This window comes from Fringilla coelebs (assembly GCF_963513975.1).
Source record: "Fringilla coelebs genome assembly, chromosome: 9".
NCBI lineage: Eukaryota > Metazoa > Chordata > Aves > Passeriformes > Fringillidae > Fringilla > Fringilla coelebs.
In genome coordinates this window covers 6,207,722-6,225,008 of record NC_140067.1, presented here as the reverse complement: position 1 = coordinate 6,225,008, position 17,287 = coordinate 6,207,722, and the positions used below count along the sequence as shown (strand labels likewise).

The 17,287-nt window shown below is 43.3% G+C and overlaps 2 protein-coding genes across 2 annotated transcripts in view; one reads left to right on the top strand and one right to left on the bottom strand.

The window, feature by feature from the left end:
- Window positions 1-743: 743 nt before the first annotated feature.
- On the bottom strand, window positions 744-7,268 carry LOC311156759 (uncharacterized protein). Its single transcript, XM_084210985.1, has 4 exons — window positions 6,217-7,268; window positions 2,208-2,312; window positions 1,501-1,685; window positions 744-1,073 (listed from the first exon to the last, which is right to left on the bottom strand). Exon 1 carries the CDS (start codon window positions 7,040-7,042, stop codon window positions 6,404-6,406), a length of 639 nt encoding a protein of 212 aa, XP_084067111.1. The 5' UTR covers window positions 7,043-7,268; the 3' UTR covers window positions 744-1,073; window positions 1,501-1,685; window positions 2,208-2,312; window positions 6,217-6,403.
- The window catches only part of RNF11 (ring finger protein 11), a 29,810-nt gene continuing 19,387 nt past the window's right edge, over window positions 6,865-17,287 (top strand). The window contains exon 1 of the mRNA XM_084210984.1: window positions 6,865-7,273. Coding sequence (XP_084067110.1) covers window positions 7,151-7,273 — 123 coding nt within the window. The 5' untranslated portion in view covers window positions 6,865-7,150. The remainder of the gene's footprint in view (window positions 7,274-17,287) is intronic.

The following is a 17,287-nucleotide window of genomic DNA, read 5'->3' as shown; positions in this document are numbered from 1 at the left end:
CAACAACTCATCAGGAAATCAAAACAGCAGCTAGTGATTTTATCTTGCCCTTAACCCTTGCACAGTGCTGCTGTACAGCTCGTAAGCCAGAGGCAAAATGTTCCACTGCAATCACCCTGTGTCTTGCAGAGATTCTGTGCAGTCCCCCATGTCTAAAGGCATGTTTGTGGAACAGCACACACAGACCAAAACACCCAACGGTGTGCCTGTGGCTTTTGAGACATTTTCTAAGTCAATATGCAGCCTTCAGAATTTCTGAAGCAGCCTGCAAGTTCGCTGCTAAGATGATAATGCCTCCAAATAAAGTTCAAGTAGCTCCACAGAGTGTGCAATTTTTGTAAACTTAACTGAAAGAAGGAACAGTTTGCTGTCACAAAAACTAACTGTAGGCATGCATTTCACAATAAATGAAAAGAAAAATAATTTATTCTTAGACAAAAATTTCTAAACATTATTAAAAAAAAAAAGAATGGACTTACAGTGCCTTTAGCTGTCTTGTTTCACTGTGGTGTTTGTTTCAACAGTATGTTCTGCTAAGGAAAAACAAAGGCCTTTTTCCTCTTTTATCATGTAAGTAAACAAGCAAGATTTTCATGTCATATAGGAATCTCCACACAACCAAAATCAGAACAGACTAAGGAATTGTACAATTAACTTCATGTATTCCTTTTCATACTGTCAGATGTTTAATTTATGATAACTTCTGTTTTCTGCATGATATTGTTTTCTAGAATTTTTTTCCAGGAAGCACAGTCATGTTTGAGCATGCAAAAGCAAATACTGGTACAAATATCCAGCCTGTCCCTCCAAGAGGAGGCTGTACAAACACAGACTAATCAAAAAGTAAAACTAAATGTTAAGAAGAAACATTTCTGGCCAGAGGATAAAGTGAATTTCCCAAGGGCAGTGGTTCACAACCACCTGATACTTTTAGTACAAAATCTTCAATGGTTCCTTCTCACATTCCTTCTGTTCAGTCTCCAGTAAGTTGTCTGCTGCAATCCAGCCAGCTAAGCTGTCACAGACCAGAGCTTCAGCAGGAAGTGCAGAATAGTACCCTTCAGAATAATCATCTGGAGCAGCATAAAATAAGAAAATGTGAGTAGGCAGGATTACATGGAGAGGATAGGGAGTGACAGGAGCTACAAACTGCAGGCTGTGGTGTGTTAGGAAAAGGAAGGACACTAAATTTGATCAACTGCATTTTTGTACACACTAAATAATATTCCTTTATTAAACATGGAGGTTTTAACTGGATCACTCTGTGCAGCTTGGGGTGCCATGCTCACTGGAAAAGTGGACCAAAGAATGAGGCTGCAGGACAGTGAAACATCTCAGAGAATTACAAATCATGATCCATAAGGAAGAACTGAAACCAGCACTGTAAGAGTTTCCAGATATCTAAAACTGCTTTAATACAAACAGAACACATAATAAATAGTTTGACTTACAGCAATCTTAGGAAATTTTGTGAAGCAGTAAGGGATTAGAACACAGTACCTGTAGCCATCATTCAGTATCCAGAAAGAGTTTAAACAATTTTCTGTCAAGGAATGACAAAGACAGATGATCTTGGTTTTGGGCAGAGTTGTAAACCAGAGTTGACAGGTCACACTCCCTAGGTTCTCATGAATCTATTTAAGTATCATTTTATCACTCTGATGTTGCAGAAGACCTACAGTTACCTACAGGAAGAAAAGAGAGATTTTAGGCTACAGGAAGAATGGTGAAAATCAGAAAAACAGGAAGACTATGGAGAAGGTGAACAATAGGTGTTTTAAACTTTGCAGCAGAATGCATATTTAACTAAAACAATTAATACCTCAACTCCATTTCAAAGAATTACAAGCACTTTGGATACTACCTTACTGTTGCAGAGAACTGGAGGAACAAGAAGTCTAACAAACTGGCTTCTGGTTAACTGTGGACAGAGCTCACTCCTTGCAAATTCAGGAAATACTTGAACACAGCAAAAAGTGAAGCTCCAATAAAATTTAAAATTCAAATCTAAAACATCAATTTCTGTGTATTGACTATCACTTGTTGAAACACTTTTGTGCCAAACTTTTGTCCCAACACTTTTGTCCCAAAGCCTGTCAGGAGGACAGGCTGAATGTCACACTCTGCTGAAGCACACCAGCTTTCCTGCAGGAATTGTGATTTCTTAGTACTCTGCTATTGGGAACACCCCCACCCATCCTACTTACCCAATTTTTTACCTGCTGACATCTTTTCCTCCTGGAATTTTCTGAGGATATAAGGAAGAGTGAGAATCAAAATAACACAGCAGTAAAGCATCTGCTGTAAATCACCTGAGAGAAACAAAAGATAATAAACCAGCCAGGAACCTTTTGGGGTTATCTCCATATAATCTACTGCAACTAAAACCATTCCTGAGACATGTGACCTAATCTGCCTTTCAAAGCCTTCAGCAAATGAGATTCCCAGATAATCATTTTCACTGCCAAACTACATTTTCAGTTTGAAATAATTTCCTAATATCTACTTTAAATCTCCAAGTCCATCACCTCTTGCCCTAGACACACTGAACATAAAGAAAAACTGATTCCTTCTGTCTGCAGAGAAAAAATTTATATTTTTGAAAGATCATTACGATTTTTCCAAACACCTTCCTTTTCTTCAGACTAAACAACCCCAATTCTTTCAATCTTCCCCCTTAGATCATGTTTTATACATCTCTGATCATTCTTGAAGTTGAGACTATGGCAACGTGTGGTACAAGGAGAAAATGAAAAAATGATTCCTACACAAAATTCCCCAGGAAGCTGGCTGACAGAGGGTTTGTTTGAAGAGGTTACTTTTGTATGATGACTGTCTGCTTTGTTGCTTGGGTGTTTTAGTCCCAAAATACATGTTCTTTCTGTTCTTTGTGGCTCACAGTGCAGGTGCCCCCCTACACAAACTAGGCAGGCATTACACCCCTCACTGAAAAAACATTTTGGACCTGGGGAAAACTGTTATTATGGAAGGCAAGTTATTCTTGCCAGTCATGGAATACTTCTCCTTACCAAGATGGTATCTTTAGGACAAATTGATATAAGTGGCATTTTTGTGATACTAGGATAATTTAGGCAGAATTTTAAGTAATTTTTAGAAACATGAGTAAAATCCTGCATCACAAAGTACATTTCAGGGAAACATATTAGTTCCATAATTGCTTCCTAGTGCTGCATTCACTCTGTCTCAGAAAGCAATATGCAGTTGTAACATACACTGAGAAACGTCTACAGTTCAGCTAAAATCAACAAAACTAAAAATAATCATGTGCATTTTAGAAGATGCCATGTCCTTTATAACCAGATAAATTAATTCTGCCATCCTCGTAATCAGATTCACATACATAATGGAAGAATGTAATTTACTTCCACTCTCCAGAGGTATACAAAGCCTTTTTTTTTTTTTCCTTCCAGAAAAAGGTTTTAAAATTGCATTGTGTTTTATTCACCAACATTACCCGAGCAAACAGAGTTATCTCTGAACCTCTGGGTACCATGGCATGGAAAGATTGCACTCAGAAGTCAACTGGGCTTCTGTGTATGAATTGGGAAAACAATCCTATCCAGAAGAAAGATAAGACCTAATGAGAGATAAGAAGTGCTGGGAAAATAAGCTTGATGGAAGAAAAGGAAGTGAAAAAACTTTTCCATGCTGAGGACAGAAAAGGTCTTTCAAAAACTTTTGTTAAGCATGACATATTAAACATACCCAAAATGTTGTCCAACAATAACATGAACATGGATCACGTAAAATGGTGCTATCAAAGAGTCTTTAATCTAAAAATTAGGCAATTTATGACCTTTATTTTGTAGAGGAACTGCTAACAAGAAGGACTTTTTATGTCAGAGGATTTTAGATTTTTAACTCAAAAGGAAGTGGATTTTTCAGTAAAACAGTTCATCATCTCTGGCTACCTTGCATGAACCTTACATCAATATGTCATTTGCCTCCTCTCAAATCAAAAGCCTGTAAAATAAAACACAAACTTTGTCTACATAGTTTAAAACTCTTTTTCTTGATTTTCCATTCTGTTTTGAAAGAGAGATTTCACTCAGAAGATGCTACCTGCCAGAAGGTGGTGAGGACAGACCCACGTCTGACATTGTTGTTCGAGGTGTACCAGAACATGAATTCTGTACACTGGCAAACTTCAGAACATAAACATTTCCACTCTGACAACAGATTACAGCCAACTGTTTAAATGTCTAGAGGTGAGAAAAACTTTCATTGACTTGTGTTGCCAGTTCTGTATTGATATTAGTCTGACACAAATTTTTGTATTTGCATGATCTTTTCCATCTGTAGTATTTGTGCAGCCCTAAACCACAACATGAATCTTTCTTCCTCTATAGGAGCATTTTAAGGCTCTAGAAAATCTATTCTGACTATTACTTGTTCCCCAAACTAAGTAGAGGAAGTAAAAACCAGAGAGAACTGAAGTAAGCAGTTAAACTGCCCTATGGTTCTGCTAAAAGAAAAAGAAATCATACTCATAAATCCCAACCTCTGAGGACCCATCCCTCTTGCTTCCTCCTCCCCAACCTGCAAAAAGTGTGGTAGCAAAAGGAGCAGGCTCACAGCTACACCTCAGCATATACAGGGATATTAAAAGACACTTGTGAACACTAACATTTTTCCATTTTTCATCTCCTGGACCTTTGTACAACTTTTGAGCCAGTGGTGCAAAGCCACTATTAATGACCTATCTGACATAACAGGAGTGAATGGCCAGGAAAAGCAGTGCCTTCAACCACCCCTACTTCAAAGCATCCAGGCATGACTGGTAGCAGCTCTTCCCCCTTCAGAGCTCTCACAGGTGCAGTCTGTCTTGTTGCAAGGCCAAACATGAACCTCTGCTTCCTCTTTGGTCTCTGAGAATCCACCATGAAAAGCAGGTCTCTTCTGGCACTTGACAAGTCTGTATTTTTTAAAACATGCCCAGATTTAGAGCATCCTCTACCTACTAAGGGAAAAGTTGTAACTGGGATTAGCAGCTATTCCTTCTGGAGATCGGCCTCAACGTAAATAAATGCAATATCTCTACCATGAGATGCAGAGGAAATCTCACCTATGTCCAGACTGCATGTCAGGATGAGACCAGTTTGCGCTCTGGTTTCCAAAGAAAGGCTATTTTGGCACGTCAGCCAGCAGGGAGGCACCACAGGTTTCCACAGGACCTCCTCACTGTGGAGGATGGAACTGTGACCACAGCCTCACCCATGGCACAGCGTGACCCATGGTTTTCACTGAACTACATCAACGACACGAGCCCGAGCCTCACAGAGAAAACAAAGCATGAGAGAACAGCTAACTCAGTCTTTTAGCTGCCCATAAGCTCATTCCCAATGCACAACTGAAAATACCAGTGACAATACTGGAGTTTCATCACCAGGTTCTCACAGCAGACAGCTCTGACATTGCCTTAACCTTGAAATCACGACTGGGTGAGGCAGTGGTTCGCTGGATCCCTTCCAACAACTCCTTGCCTAATTCTATAAAACCAAGCCAACAGACTCATAGGATAAACACCCAAATGAGCAAGCCATGTACAACAGTCATTATTTACAATGCACCACTGCAAAGCCTCTCTGTCTTGAGCAACACTCACAATCCTGCCCCATTTTCAGTTTCAGTTTCCTTGAAAAGCCTGAAACCGCGTTAGAACACCATAAATGGCAACAATCATAGGCTTTACACCAGGATTATTTAACTTACCCATTGATAAGCAGCAAAACAAACCACCCTAAACAGTAATAAAATGAAATCTACAAGAATGAGCTCATAAGGATAATCAGCAAAAACTCTGATCTCAGACTGAGGTCCACCAGGAAAAGTTGTGGAAAAAATATGTCACTGTGAACAACAGGTCTGGAGATACTCTGACCCAAGCAGGGGCAAAGCAGGCCTGAGCTGTATCAGCAGAGAACTCGGTGATAAGCAGCAGCCACGATGTACTGCCTTACAGACTGGACTTTGCAGCTGCTGTCACCTGCACCACATTTGCTTCACTTTAAAAAATACTTCACTTTAAAAATTGGATTTTAAAGTATTTCCCATGGTGTGAATATGAAGGCCAAGGATGCATTTTGAGGAACCAAAGAACGCTAACGGGACCATCTGCGTGGATCAGTGCTGGCACACTAATACAGTGACACAGGAGCATTCACTGTCCTCAAATTTGCATTTATCGGTACTTACCTATACTTACATCCAAGTATGGATATATTTTTATAAAGGAAAAAAAAGGAGCTAAATATATGGCTTATTAGGGTACCTGCTCATTGCATAAAAAACCTTTAGAAACGCAAAAGCCAAATGCCTGCTGCTGGTTTTGCTCCACTCTGGGGTTCAGTGCCCTGTGCCTACACTGACCGTGCCTCTCGGGTCACGCCAGCGACCAGCACGGGGAACCCCTTCCCTGCCTGGGGACCCACCCGCGGGGGAACCCTTGGGACGGTCCCTGGGCCCCGCACAAGCCCCTCAGCCGGGCTGGGCCGGGTGCTGCGGGGGTCCCGCTGCCGTCCCGCCCTGTCGCGCCCCGCCGGGCCCGAGCGGCCGCCAGCTCCGCCATGCCCGGAACACAAACAAACACCGCGCTCGGGGGCGGAGCGAAGCGGCTCCCACCATTTTGGGGCCGGGGGAGCCCAGCAGGCGGCTGGGTCCCCCAGCTCGTCCTGTCCCGCCTCGTTCCGTCGGAGGCGGGCAGGGCTGTCCCCGCGGCGGGGCCGGGGGGCGCGGAGCCCAGCGAGGCCCCGCGGCTGCTGCCCGGGCCCGGCGGGGAGGGGTGAGAGGAGGAGCCAGGGCGGCCCGTGCGACAAAGCCCAGTGCGCAGGGAGCTGGTGACCGGGAAGCAGAACCGCGCCGGGCAGCCGCGGGGCGGGCGGACCTGCCGGAGCCCGCTGCCCCACGGGGGGTGGGAGGCCCGTCCTGCCGCCCCCCCGGCTCGGGGGTCGGGGCGGCTGCGGAGCGGAGCGGGAGGCGGCCGGGCTGCAGCTGCTAAGCCGCTTAGGGCCGGGGCTGGCATGAGCCTCCCCGGCGGGGCGGCTGCGGGCTGCGCGCTGCGGCGGGGAGGCTGAGGGCGCGGATCCGGAGCGGGAGGAGGCGGAGGGGGGGCCGCGCTCCCCCCGGGAAGATGGGGAACTGCCTCAAGTCCCCCACCTCGGATGACATCTCGCTGCTTCACGAGTCCCAGTCGGACAGAGCTAGCTACGGTGACGGGGCTGAGCCGGATCAGGAGCCGCCGCCGCCATATCAGGTAGGGGAGGGGGTGAGAGCGGGGCTGGGGTCAGCGGGGCCCCGCCGCGGCTGCCGGGGGTCGCGGGGCCGCTCGCCCGGAGGCCGGCCCGCACGGCCCGGGGGCCGCCGCCTCCCCGCCGCCGCCGCTCCGGCGCTGGGCGGCCCGAACCTCTCCCTTTCCGCCCGCACGTAGCGCGGGGGAAGCCGCTTTGTCTCGGCCGGTGCCGGCGCTCCGGGCGGGCGGCAGGCGCGGTGCCGCCGGCGGGGCGGAGGGCAGGGGCCGCCCGGCCGGTGCCGCGTCCTTTGTTGCCGCCGGCGGTGACATCACCGTCTGGCGCGGGGACGCTCCGGGACGGGGACCGCGGGCCCTGCCCGGGCTTTGCCCGGGCCCGCTCGCACCGCTCCCGTATTTTTAGCAGCATCTGATCCCCGCTAAGTAACTCCCCCAGCGCAGGGGATCCTGTTTCCCTCCGTCCTGTGGGGCACCGGCGGGGAAGTGCTTCCCATTGTTCGATGGGGTTTTGTTTTTTTTTTTTTTTTCCTGTCTCTGAGAGAATTTGTTAATTTACATCTCGATGACGAATCAAGGGGGAAAGAAGGAAAAGGCCCGGTATTTGCTTTGATGGCTTTGCTGAGAGCGGAGGATAACGCCGATGTGGAAGGGGGATGGCGTTGGTACGAAAGTCTGCTCTTGGTTGCCTCTGGAAGGGATGGACACGGAAAGGGAACCTGAACTTGGGGTTGCACTTGTCTGCTCCCGGAGATCTCCACCCACACTTACAGAAATGTGTATTGACCTAAACAAGCGGTCTACAGCACTCAAAAATGAAAAGGAAAACCATCCAGCGGTAGAACTGCGCATTCTATTCAAGTTTTGAAAGTATTTTCCTGTCTGGGACAATAGCATACATACCAGAGGCATCTGCAGAAACGGCAGTAGAGACACACATTCTAGGGGGTGACTTGAGAGCTGTATGTTTTCTAGGATGGGAGTCATTGCCTAATTGCAGACCCTGATGTATAATTAACAAAATTGCAGGAAGTATTTAACCGGACAGGCGTGTAATCTACAAATGCTTTAGCGAGTTCAAGAATTCCACCCTGATAGGAGCCCCGTGAGTGTTGAAGAGAAACCCTGAAGTAGCAGCCCTTGCTGGTGCCTTGAAGCTGCACTGATGTTTCTTGGCAGCGTGTGCCTGATTGTTTTGTTTGGGTGCAAAAGCTAAATGCCACAATAAATTCCGTGATGTGAGGAATTTTTGTGTTCTGATTTCTGAACTATGTCTGCTGAAGTCCAGTAAATGTCCAGAAAGTGCTTGGTGGCCGATCAAGTTTTTTAAAGGTTGTTGTTCTAAATTGAGCTTGAATGGTCCATGAGGTTTAGAAGTTCATTGTATTTTTGTCAAATCGACATAAAAAGTTTGACTGTTTGTGCAATTTATTGCATGTTTATCTGTGACTCTAGGAGGACTTGTGGAGGTTTTTGTTTTCTTGTTCTTCCCTTTGAAAGCAACCTGTCAGCTCATGTGAGAGTCACCAGTCAGGTTACATGCCTTATGCAGGCCTTCTAGCGTGGATGTTGGTGTAGATGAGGACTCTTCCTCTGTTGTCAGAGGTTTTAAAAATTTTTTTCTTCATGAACTTGTCTGTAAGTGTAGATGGTTGACTGAGAACCTGACAGACAGTAAAATAAATGAACCCACAGGTGTCTATTATCGAGTTAAGTGTATTCATAGCAAACCTTCCCTCGGCTGAAGGAGCTGTGCAGCATCAGGTGATGTGCCCACAGGCACTTGGCTGTGTCAAACATCACTGTCTGTCCTGAAAACTCCTCCACTGATCCTGGCAGTTCCTAAAGCTTCACCTTAGGGTAGCCTTTAGCATCTCATAGTCAAAATCAAAGCTACTCTTTCCACAGGTTTTGAACCACAATGGATTGTGACTTGAAAAAAAAAAAATACAGGCCTTAGCTACAATATTATGCAGCATTTTGTGCACTTAAGAGGTTGAGGGGATTTATAATTTTAAATTAGTTAATGTTTACAAGCTACACAAAACTCTTTACGTATGAACAATTGCTGATGCTCCAGTATTACTTTTGTGCTAGAAGTAAGTCACCCATTTTAACTTTTAAGTGGCTGCTCGGAGTCAGTGTTACAAATGGGAAAGTTGTGCCCTTGTTCCTGGTAATTACTTCTTTCAATGTCTTAACCAGAGTTAGTGTATAATGTGTAGACATTAGGAATGAAAGCAAGAAAGAGGATAAAACAAGTTTGAAAACTTGTGGCAACTAGCCTTGAGAAACTGGAAGGTGAACAATTTTGAAGCCAACTGCTGAAATTTCAGCTGTGTATTTTAGAAAATCTGATGTGTCTGTTGCTCTTTGGTTTGCAGCAACCATGTGTCAACTTCCTGAATAGCTCTTGCAAGGTATGCAAACTAAGGGAAGGAGATTTGCTGGGGGAAGATACACACTTGTAGAAGATGACTTCTGTGTTATTTTGACATTTAAAGTACTTTTTTGTGTTCCAACAGGATTGTGCCATGGGTGTTCACGTGGGACTCTTGTTATGCCTTAATGTTTATTTACCTCTTGACTTCCAACTGCAAAATGTACCCCAAGTAAAAATTGCAGTATAACGTGTCAAATTCCTTAGATCACTGAGTGCTATTAAACTGGCTGTGTAAAATTCCTACTTCCAAAAATCAGGTTGAGAAATGGATTGACAGTATGGACACATAGAATAATGGGGAATAACTTCCATTGAGAGTCTCTGCAAATACTTATGTCTTGGTTCCTGTGGCAGTACCTGTTACCAGCTACTGCAGAAAGGCCTCAGAGAGGAAGCATCTTTTTAAACAGGTGTCTGAATTAATAAGAAAGTGGCCCATTAAAGCATCAGATATTTTCCAGTGCATTGAGCTTAACCACTAACACAAGAAAAAATGAAAACACACCAAAAAAAAAGAGTGTGTTTTCATAGCAGGGAGGAAGGAAGCGATTTCAAGAGTGGACCAACATTTTCATAGACAGACACTAATTTTGAATGCCTCCATTTTAGAACCCAGAAATTACAACTGCTTTTCTAAGTGTTAAGAACATGCAGCTCCATTTTTAACCAGGGAATCTGTGATTAGGAAGGAGTTAGCTTTGGTTTTGTTTTTTTTTCTCAAGTCCTCAAAATTGAGTATGCTTTCAACTTTTTGTTTTCCTTTTTGGTGTATGACTTCTTCACCATCTGTTGGCAATATGCCTTCTGCTGTTTTTCCGTACAAGTTCACTGGGTTTTTTTCAGTTTCTCTTATTCTAGTAGTTCTCCTCAAGGACTTTTTTTTGCAGAACAGATGTGTCCCTTTTCTTAATCCTGGTCTCGTATTTCTGTTAAGTAGTTCCTTAATAGCTGTAGGAAATAATTTGCCATTTTATTCAATTTTTGGAATTTTTACCTGGTAAAGTACAAAATGCTTTACACCTTTTCTCCCTAAGTTTCTATAAAGTATTACTGTGGATAAAATACACTGCAGTCTTCTAAAAAAGATGTATGGCACTTGCTAAATTACTTAGCTAAAAGCATGAGAAATAAACACAAGATCTTGGTGTTGATAGTAACCTCTTAGAAGCTCGTTTGATATGTTGATGTGGCAGATAGACTGATAAAATATTTTACCTGCAGAGCTCCAGAACACCCTCTGGTACTTCATACCACCATGTGTTGTCTTACAGGCTGAGATAAAATGTTTCAGTAGATCTAGTGGATTTTTTTTCTTTTTTTTATTTGGAGGGATTAATTTAAAACCTTTTGGCCTGGATACTCATTTGATTTTGCTGTAGGCACAAAATGAGACGAGAGATCACAAACAGGAGCTTAACCCAATGCTGTGCTCCCATAATCCTCCAAAAGCTGTTGGGGACAGCAGGTTCTGAAAGTGTAATTTAGGATGTCTCATGGCTTCTCCTAAAGCTGAGGTTGCTGCAATAGCCTCCTTGGGCCTCCTCTGAGCTGAGTGTCACCTGTACACAGTGTACATGTCCTCATCCCTCTGGCTTGCCGTGCTTCATTCCAGCTGCTCCCAGTTCAGGGAGGTGGCACATCAGCCTGTCCTGGCAGTGCCACAGGAAAAGAGAGGAGCACAGCACAGTAGGTACAGCCCTGGAGATGCTGAAGAAGTGCCCAGTTTGAACAGTCAGAGAATCTTCTTGGAAGAGCCCACTGCATTTCTGTGTGAACCTTGCCCTGTGGATGGGAGTGTGGGATATTTTCTGCTCAAGAGAGAAACCAAGCCTTTGTTATTCTCTCCTCCTGACTTAAGTAAAATGTTACATTAGTGTTCTGATGCTGTCTTTTCAAAGGCACAGTAATTAATATAATTAGAAATTGCTAGCCAGATGAATTCTGATCTAGGAGTTGCACCCATTTATAGAAAGAGCTGAACAAAAATTCCCTTGGGCCCCGAAGGCAATGATTTATCATCTGTGACTGCTTGTATTGTACAAGAAAGGAGACTGTGGTAGTGTAACAGGTTATAATCTACCATAGAGTGGCTGTGCAAATCTGGTACTCTTGATCTATGTTGGAACAGCATAAAAGGGGGAAAGATGCAATGGGAAAACATTACATATAGAAAGCTCTCTGTGAAGAAAAGCAAACCAGCTAGTAGGGTTACTTTCATGTAAGAGAAAGCAGTATATTTAAAAGTTGCCTTTGGATGTCTTGCCCTTTTTTCTGCTTGTCCTCCACATCTTGGTGATGGTGTGTATGAATTACAAGTTGCACTTGTGGATGTGAACTGAAATATCACTCCAGTCCACAATTCCTGAGTCTGCTGAAAACTTCAAAGAGCTTCAAACCCTTTGTTTTTGTTGCTGTGTTGCTGGTTGGTGCCTTCTGGCACTAGTGCCTGAGGTGAAAATCAGCTGCAATGAGGAGGGAAAGTGGTTGAGGAGCTGAAGTTGAGAGTTTGCTGCATGGATAAGAAATGGTAGAGTAGCCAGTGATGTTTGGTGCTTCTCCTCAAGGATGAGACTGAATTACATAAGGTCTCTCAAGCAATCTCAGAAATGAAGACGTGTTTTAATAGTTTTCTGGAATAGCATTTTATCTGTGAAAGACCAAGCATTAAGTGATAAATAGTTATGATGTAATTTAGACCTGCATTCAGAAAAGCTGTGTTACATGTTTGCAGCAGTTCTGATAAATTATTTCTATGTGCAATGCAATAAAACTTTTTAATATCAGTATAGGGCGATACAGTTCATTTTCCATATAGTAATGAAATATATGTATTATTAATGTCATTATAGTAGCATTCAAGATTATTTGGTTAGTGAACAATATGCCATGACACTTCTTATTCTTCCACAGCTGAAGAATTCAGCAAGTTGTCTTAAGAATTGCTGGTAATCACTTCTAGATGAAAAGTTTTTTGAGGGTGCTAAGTCTGAACTTCCTTTCTAGACAACAGTTAGAAAAAGCCTGCACCTTTATTTCCTGTCTTAATGCATATTGGTTTCAGCACAGCCTGCCACACTGGCTGATGGGGGGTGTCTTTCATTTTCTGGCGAAAAAAGCTGGTGGGGCAGAAGGAGAAGAGAGGAAAGAAGACAGACCTGAAAGTAAAGGATACTAGATGGTATGATGGTATCACAGAGTTAGGTAACTTCAGTCTTGAAAATACCCATTCATAAACAGTTTAAATGAATATTTTAATTAATATTGGTTGAATACTGTAATGCTTTATCTGCTTAAAATAGATTTTAAACTACAGTTGGTTAAAAATGTGTTAGGCATGGCTGGAGGAAGTGGGAAGAGTATGCTAATGTTAGAGTTCTCTGTGTTACCACCTTTCTTATAAAATTAGAGCTGGTTTCTAGATTCACTGTTGTTGAGTTGACAGTTGGTAAGGATCTGTTCCTGACCACTGTCCAGAAGATCTTCCAAGGGGCATTATGAGAAAAAGATAATAGATTCATAATCACATTTAACAGAATATTGCTTTCTGCTTCACGTGGATTTTTGCAAGAAGTGTTTTAAGTTGGCTCAAGGTGGTCGTCCTGTGTCCCTGTTCATCACTTCAACAAAGGAAGGAGGCTCAGCTTAATGAGCACTTCGGCAGACCCTGTTAATGGCTGTAGTCAAACTGGTTGCAGAATGTAAGGCAAAGAAACTAAAAATAACACCTCTTGCTTGTGGCAGACTTGTCTTCCAGTCCTTGTGCTTGTCCTTGTTTCTGCCTCCCCATATGCACAGAGAAACATTTGTATTTTGGAGAAGTAATAGTCTGTGGAGTAGACTAAAGCAAATCAGCCATGACTTTCCTGTGAGCTAATGAAGCAGTTCCTCAGAGACCAAAGAATTACAAAATGAGCAGGTTTTTAGGGATGTCATGGTTGAGTAAGAATGAAACCTTTTTGGGGGAAAAAGCTGAAGAGTCACTATTCTCTTGACTCTGAAAGGCAAAGCAAGCTTCGATCTTGATTTAGACCACAAGAAAAATTGGCCCTGACATTATGAAGGTCTCAGAAGCAAGGATGTGTATTGCTCCCCCTTGAAGGTAGGATGTGTTTTTGTAGAAGATGCTGTCAGGTTCTGCCTGCCTCCTTGGGGACAGCCATAGCAGTGACCTGTCCCAGCAGAACTAGAGTTGTGTAACTTCTTGCTGGGTAAAACTGCACTTCAACCAAAAATACTCCCAGCCCCAAGACTAAACAAAACAAAATCTACCAAAAAACCCCATTCTAGCCAGCCCTAGGGTAAGCCATCATCATCCTTATTTAATGTCTTCTGTTCTGTTTGTGACTTCAGCAGACCACTTAACTGCTCTGTGCTTTAGTTTCTTCACTGTAAAATGAGGAGTGAAGGAGTAATAAAGTTTATCTTTAGTGCAGGCATGCTTAGTAATTTAATTCAAGTTTGTAAAGTGTTCAATGGTAATTTGATTTTAATAAAATAATGTTCCTCTATTACAAAAGGAACCTCTGTGGAAATTTATGGCAAACCTGATGCTGGAGAGAAAGAGCTTTATCAGAAGATCTGTTTAAAACAGTAGATAAGTCTCCTAAAATCTGTTTTGGAATCTGATAGTTCAGCATTTATTTGGCAGCCTGCATTCCAGATGCTTGATTAGTAGGATGAAGAGTCTGTGGAGATGGTAATAAGAAATCTTGCCTAATCAGGGTGATGAATCTTTGCTGTGCTGGAAGATCATGCATTCTTTTGGACAAGCCAACCCAAACATGCACTACCAGCCTCCCTAAAATCTAGGACCACCATGCGTTTAGGAAGCTCTTCCCATGTGTTTCCCGTATGTACCTTGGGTTCAGTGCTGTGATCAGCTGTTGCTGGCTGTACATCTGGAGTCAGTTTCTGACCCACAGAAAATAAACCACTTTTATGTTTTGAAGAGATAATGATCTGTGGAATGGACTAAAGCAAATCAACCGTGACTTTCCTATGAACTAATGAAACAATCTCCAAGAGACCAAACAGTTACAGAGAGCGATTATTTTATTTACCAGCCCCTCCATAGGAATCTGCCATCCACTCTGTTTCTCATCAGTGAAGGAGAAGGTCAGAATGCCGGTGGCATAAAAGCTGCTGGGCCAGGATCCACACACGGTGACATGGACAAAGAGCAGATGCGTGCAGCGACTGGAGGAGGAGATAAAAGCACCATCCTTTAACCGCGGTTGCGTCAGCCAAATCACAACCAGCTGGGTTATTGGGCTGGGCATTTCTGCTGATCCACCACAACGCTCACGCGTGCTCTGTGCACGTTTGCACGCACACATGGACCCTCTGTCAAAGGCCAGGCTAATTTTTGAGCCTTCTCGTCCTCCATCTGTTTTTAGCCATTGGTTTAGTTAAGGGATGATGTAGACCTGAGGTGCCCAGGGGAGGACTGAAACTGTTGGAAGGATGAGAGAAACTGTGACTCAGGAAATTCAGTTCCTCCCTTAGTCCCAGCATGCAGTGATGAATGTGCAGACTATTATCCTTGCAATACTGAAACTTGTTTCCCTTGGTTGTATTTTTGGACACTGGAGTGGCCTCTGTGTCCTCTCTTCTGCTCTTTGCTCAGAGGGAGCAATTTGTATTTCTAGAGGCAAGGTTCAGGAGCAGTCCTGGCATGTAGTACCTGCACTCCAAGGCCAAAAGCTCATACAGGGACAACTTCATCCTCACTTAAAGACAAGTCTCAGCTGGCTGGCAGGGCTGAGTTTCCCAGAGCTTGGGACTGTAGCTAGCCCACAAGCCAGTGGAGTTTGGACTGCTAAAAGAGGTCCTAGAAGCATCAAGGAAACGCCTGGTTTATGACTAATAAAATTTAACGAAGCTGCTTGACTATCCAGTTGTAAGCAAAAAATGAGTCAGTCTGTGCTGGTTTGGACAAAAGCAAGGAATTGACCATCTTGCAACCACGATTAAAACCATTACATCTACAACATGTTGCCAGTTTCTAATCTGTGTCATGGCAAAACTGCATTAGAAGAGAAAATCAGACTAGAATGTATCCCACAAGTATATTATAACTACTGTCCAAGTATAAATAGCTCTGTGGAGACTGTAAAGTGTCCCTGTAGTCCTCACCACTTTCACTCTGTGTGGGTCTTCAGATGATTTGTGTACAAGCTCTAGCCAGAAGGAAATGGAGCAATGTTTCTCTGTATTTATTCCCGTAAGATGTATCTTGGTAGTGGGGATACAAATCTCTTATGACTCAGTGTGCGAACATTGCAGAATTGGATGAGGTTGGGTGCTCTTGCCCTTTCTGTTTCAGAGCTGTGGGAGGCTTATCTAAAAGATCAAAGTGCATCAGATTCCATTATTTTGGTATCTATGGGACAGTATAATGCATGAATACTCTGGGCCAATGCCTGTGTCTGACTTTTATTCATCACTGTAATTAAAGCCAGATCCAGAGCTCGTTCTGTGCACTGAACATTAATCACGGTGTTTTATTAACACAGTTGTCGAAATCTTTAATTCTGACATCGTGTAATTTTGCAATATAGATTAAGACTAGTATTTATTTTGCCTGAATGCATTAATTTTATTTAAAGTTCAGAAAGAGAAGAGATTGCTCTCAGGTTTTGAACAAATGAGTGCAAGTATTGCTTGACTGCAGACGTACCAAACTGCTAAACTGGTTTGGTCTGCACTGTTGCTTAACAAAAAGCAGTCAACTGCTGTATTCAGTGGAAAATACATAAAAGGCTCAGCAAACTAATGCTCTAAATTCAGATTTAGTTAAGACACTGAAATTAATATTTTAACATCTGTAGACTTTATTTTATGCTCTGTAGTAGTACTTGCTTAATTGCCATTGCCAGTTTCTGATGTTTTGGGATTTCCCTTGGTTGTTCTCTGTTTAAATATTATGATTTGGATTGCAGTTGCATCCATTTATCTTCAGTTTAGCTTATGAAATATGACTAAGACATTGCTTTAGTTTCTGCTTCACAGAGTTCTTTAATGTTGCATCTATATATTGGAGACCTTGAGGCAGTTGTGGATTGTCCCATGGAGAATGGTGTCCTTGAAAGTATATTACTCTTCTTGGAAGGGAAGAGAATCAGTTTTAAAATTCAAGCAAATACTTAACGTTAAATTAACTGTTAATTTTTTTCTTGGTTAGTACTTTTTCACCTCTCAGTTCCTGGCTCTCCGAGTGTCTGGGCTATTTTGATTATGCTCACAAGAACTAATGAAATCCCCTCTGTAGTCACCAAACTGAAATGCAGGCCCACACCTCTATTTGACAATTTTTGGGGATCTGCTGATTGGAAGCAGGCGAGGAGCACTGCACAGGTGGTGCTGCACTGAGGTCTGTCCCGAGCTGAGGAAGCTCTTCCTGCCCTGGTCCCCTCTTCAGCTCATGGCACCTTCATGTTGCTGCAGTGGCTGAGCTGAGTTAGGCCCAAACCTGAGTGAGATGCTTGGATATTCTCCCACCTGCCCTCAATTGGAAGTGAGAACGTGGTATTTAATCCATTGGAGTGGATTCATATGAAAGCTCGCCTGGAGCTGTGCTG

Coding starts and splice junctions, on each gene's coding strand:
- LOC311156759 (XM_084210985.1), bottom strand. CDS start 7,042: ATGCCAGCCCCGGCCCTAAGCGGCTTAGCAGCTGCAGCCCGGCCGCCT.